Source organism: Adiantum capillus-veneris, chromosome 19 (assembly GCF_014529385.1).
Source record: "Adiantum capillus-veneris isolate H3 chromosome 19, ASM1452938v2, whole genome shotgun sequence".
Taxonomy (NCBI): domain Eukaryota; kingdom Viridiplantae; phylum Streptophyta; class Polypodiopsida; order Polypodiales; family Pteridaceae; genus Adiantum; species Adiantum capillus-veneris.
The window spans coordinates 73,322,204-73,324,810 of NC_140949.1; the positions used below are offsets into that span (position 1 = coordinate 73,322,204).

At 47.7% G+C, this 2,607-nt stretch overlaps 1 protein-coding gene across 1 annotated transcript; it reads left to right on the top strand.

Annotated features, from left to right (window-relative positions):
- Positions 1-1,429: 1,429 nt before the first annotated feature.
- LOC147434238 (uncharacterized) lies at positions 1,430-2,279 on the top strand. The gene has a single exon (XM_086489910.1). The coding sequence runs from the start codon at positions 1,578-1,580 to the stop codon at positions 2,277-2,279; it is 702 nt and encodes a 233-aa protein (XP_086346036.1). The 5' UTR covers positions 1,430-1,577.
- The last annotated feature ends 328 nt before the right edge of the window (positions 2,280-2,607 follow it).

Sequence of the window (2,607 nt, forward strand, 5' to 3'; positions counted from 1 at the left end):
TCGAGTAAGGTACCCCCCACACGAGAGGGGGTAATTTGTAATTGCAAGAAATCTAACAACATCATGTTGTGATCACACGTAAAAGTAAAAGTTAGAAAAGGGAGGGTAGAGCAACTGGACCTTAAAGAGGTGCAGTTGACTCACCCCACCTGCGTAAGAAATTAATATTCTCCTTGGGATTATCTAAAAGTACATAGCAAAATGTGAACTATTCCTAGTTTTCCCAACTCTAGGACTTGGACCCTTTCCCCCATGTATAGCTTTTATTTCCATCTCCTCCTAAGCATGAAACATCTATAACTAAATTTGTTTTTTATTCCTCAACTTAAGCATTCTCTTTTCTTGCAATTTTAAAACTTTAAGCTTTGAATTTTTTATTCATTTGGAGCTTTCACTTCTCTAAGGCTTCCAATTTTATATTCTTTCAAAGGACTTGTCAAAAAGTACAAGGGTCTACCAATGACCCTCAACACTATCTCACACGGGCATGGGTTGGATGGGATCAATGGTCCACGTCTATTTTGGGAAGCACGGGTATCGTGGACCATTGATCTCACGATGCGCCTTTATCGACCGAATTTACTAAAGCCATCTCGAATTTACACAACGACGGATTTATCATAAAACTTTCCCTTCTCCCATTGCTTCCAAGAAGCACGCAGGTAAGGTGGTTAAGGTGATAGGTTTGCAAAGGTGGCGTCGAGGGTTCAAGTCCGGTGGATGAGAGGGGGAGGGGGAGCGGAGGCGTCCAAATTTGCAAGTCTTGGTGCATCTGAATTTACCTGTTTTCCCGAATTTACAAAAGTCGCATCGAACGGCTCATATACGCTAAATGGATGTGGGCCATTGATCCCATCCAGCCCATGCCCGTGTGAGATAGTGAGGAGGAGCAGCGACTCTAGCTCCACATGAATTTTAATTTAAAACAGCAGGCGTGTGGCTACATAATCCTTTTTTGGTGGGAGAGGTAAATGTCACCATCATCAGTTTGGAAAGGTAATTGAATTACAGTTACCCCCTCTCATGGGGGATCCCCCTAATTCTTGCTAGAGACAGAGAGGTACTCAAGCTATCTATTGAGTGATACCTATTTGAGTGATTTTTTTTTTTTGAGAGTACAAGAACTTTGAAACACACACACACACACCCTATGTATAACGGCCTAAAAAGGTAGGGAAAGAAGCATCCCATCACACACACACACACACTCGCATATGGGAACAGTCCCTAAGGACTTAGAACTTGTCTTCGGGTTACCAAGGGGATATTGAACCCAAAACCTTAAGCACATAGGCTATGACTCTACCAACTGGGTGCTAGACTCTACCAACTGAGCTAGCACCTGTTGACTGTGAGTGATTTTTTCAAAGGCCTGCGTATAAGGATAAGGGTAAAGCCTAGCACCCGTTGACTTTGAGTGATTTTTTCAAAGGCCTAGGTATAAGGGTAAAGCTGTTCGAGTGATTCTTGCTAGTAGCTACAGACATAGCGATACTCAAGCTAAAGCTATCTATAGAGCTGAAAGGGTCGAGAGATTTTGTGGCCAAGTTAATTCTAGGGGCCTGAGGTGGGTGGTAATGTTTACTAGTGCGCACTGGGTAGTGTGGTTGCTTGCAGCGATTACATGGCTGACGCTTCACTCGGCTCACTTTCCGGCTCGTCGGCTCTTCCTAGTTCACATCACGAGATCAGGGGCAAAATCAAGATTGCTTAGGCAGGCATGGCGGGTGCTGCAGGTGGTGCAAAAGGTGTTGCTGGTGGGCTGCTATGGGCTAGTAGCGGCAGGGCTGATGGTAGGGAAACCTGGCCAAGCCATGTGGATGCTGGGTGTAGCAATTACCATAGCCGGTGCTTGTCCAGACCACTGGCGCAGGACCGGCACCATCCCCTACTCGTATTTTGAGGTGGTGGTGATTGTGGCTTGCTGCAGCGGGGTATACATGGCAGCTGTCCAATTACCTGCCAAGCAAAATACCCAGATCGTCTCGCGTGCCCACGCAGAGGACTCGGCGCTGCTAGGAAGCTTTCCACTTGTGTGCTTGGTGCATTACGTTTTGGTGCTGCGTACCCGGCGAACACACATGACCCTCACAGCCACAGCATCCCTCGGAGCGCTGACCCAACTTCTGGCAGAAGAACGCCAACGCCTCGAGAAAAGGCTGGACTCGGCATTCGAGAGTTTCCATGCTGTCTGTAACATGAACAGAATCGAAGCATCCCTCGAGCGGGTAGGCACGTGCTGGGGAACTGCCTCTGTGGGTCTCTCTTGCTCGCAGTAGCATGTGCCTGCTTGAAAAGAAGCAAGTCGCGACCCTTTATCGGTGCAGGGCCGGAGGAGGAAAGAGATTTTGTGCATTCTGCTTTGCAAGGGTGGGTGATATATGGAAGTCTTCTGTGCATACAAGCGGCGGTGGTGGCCGGTGTGTATAGCTATTACACAGTAGCTTTGAGGAGATTTAATCCATTCAATGCAAGGGAAGGGATTGTCTTCAACAGGTGGTGGAGTGGTGATGCTCTTGCTTGGCTTGGTGTCCGCGCAGGTCGATGGAGGAGCCAGACCCGATCTGCTGCGTCAAGTGTAGGAGCTGATGCCTTGAGCAGCACCAT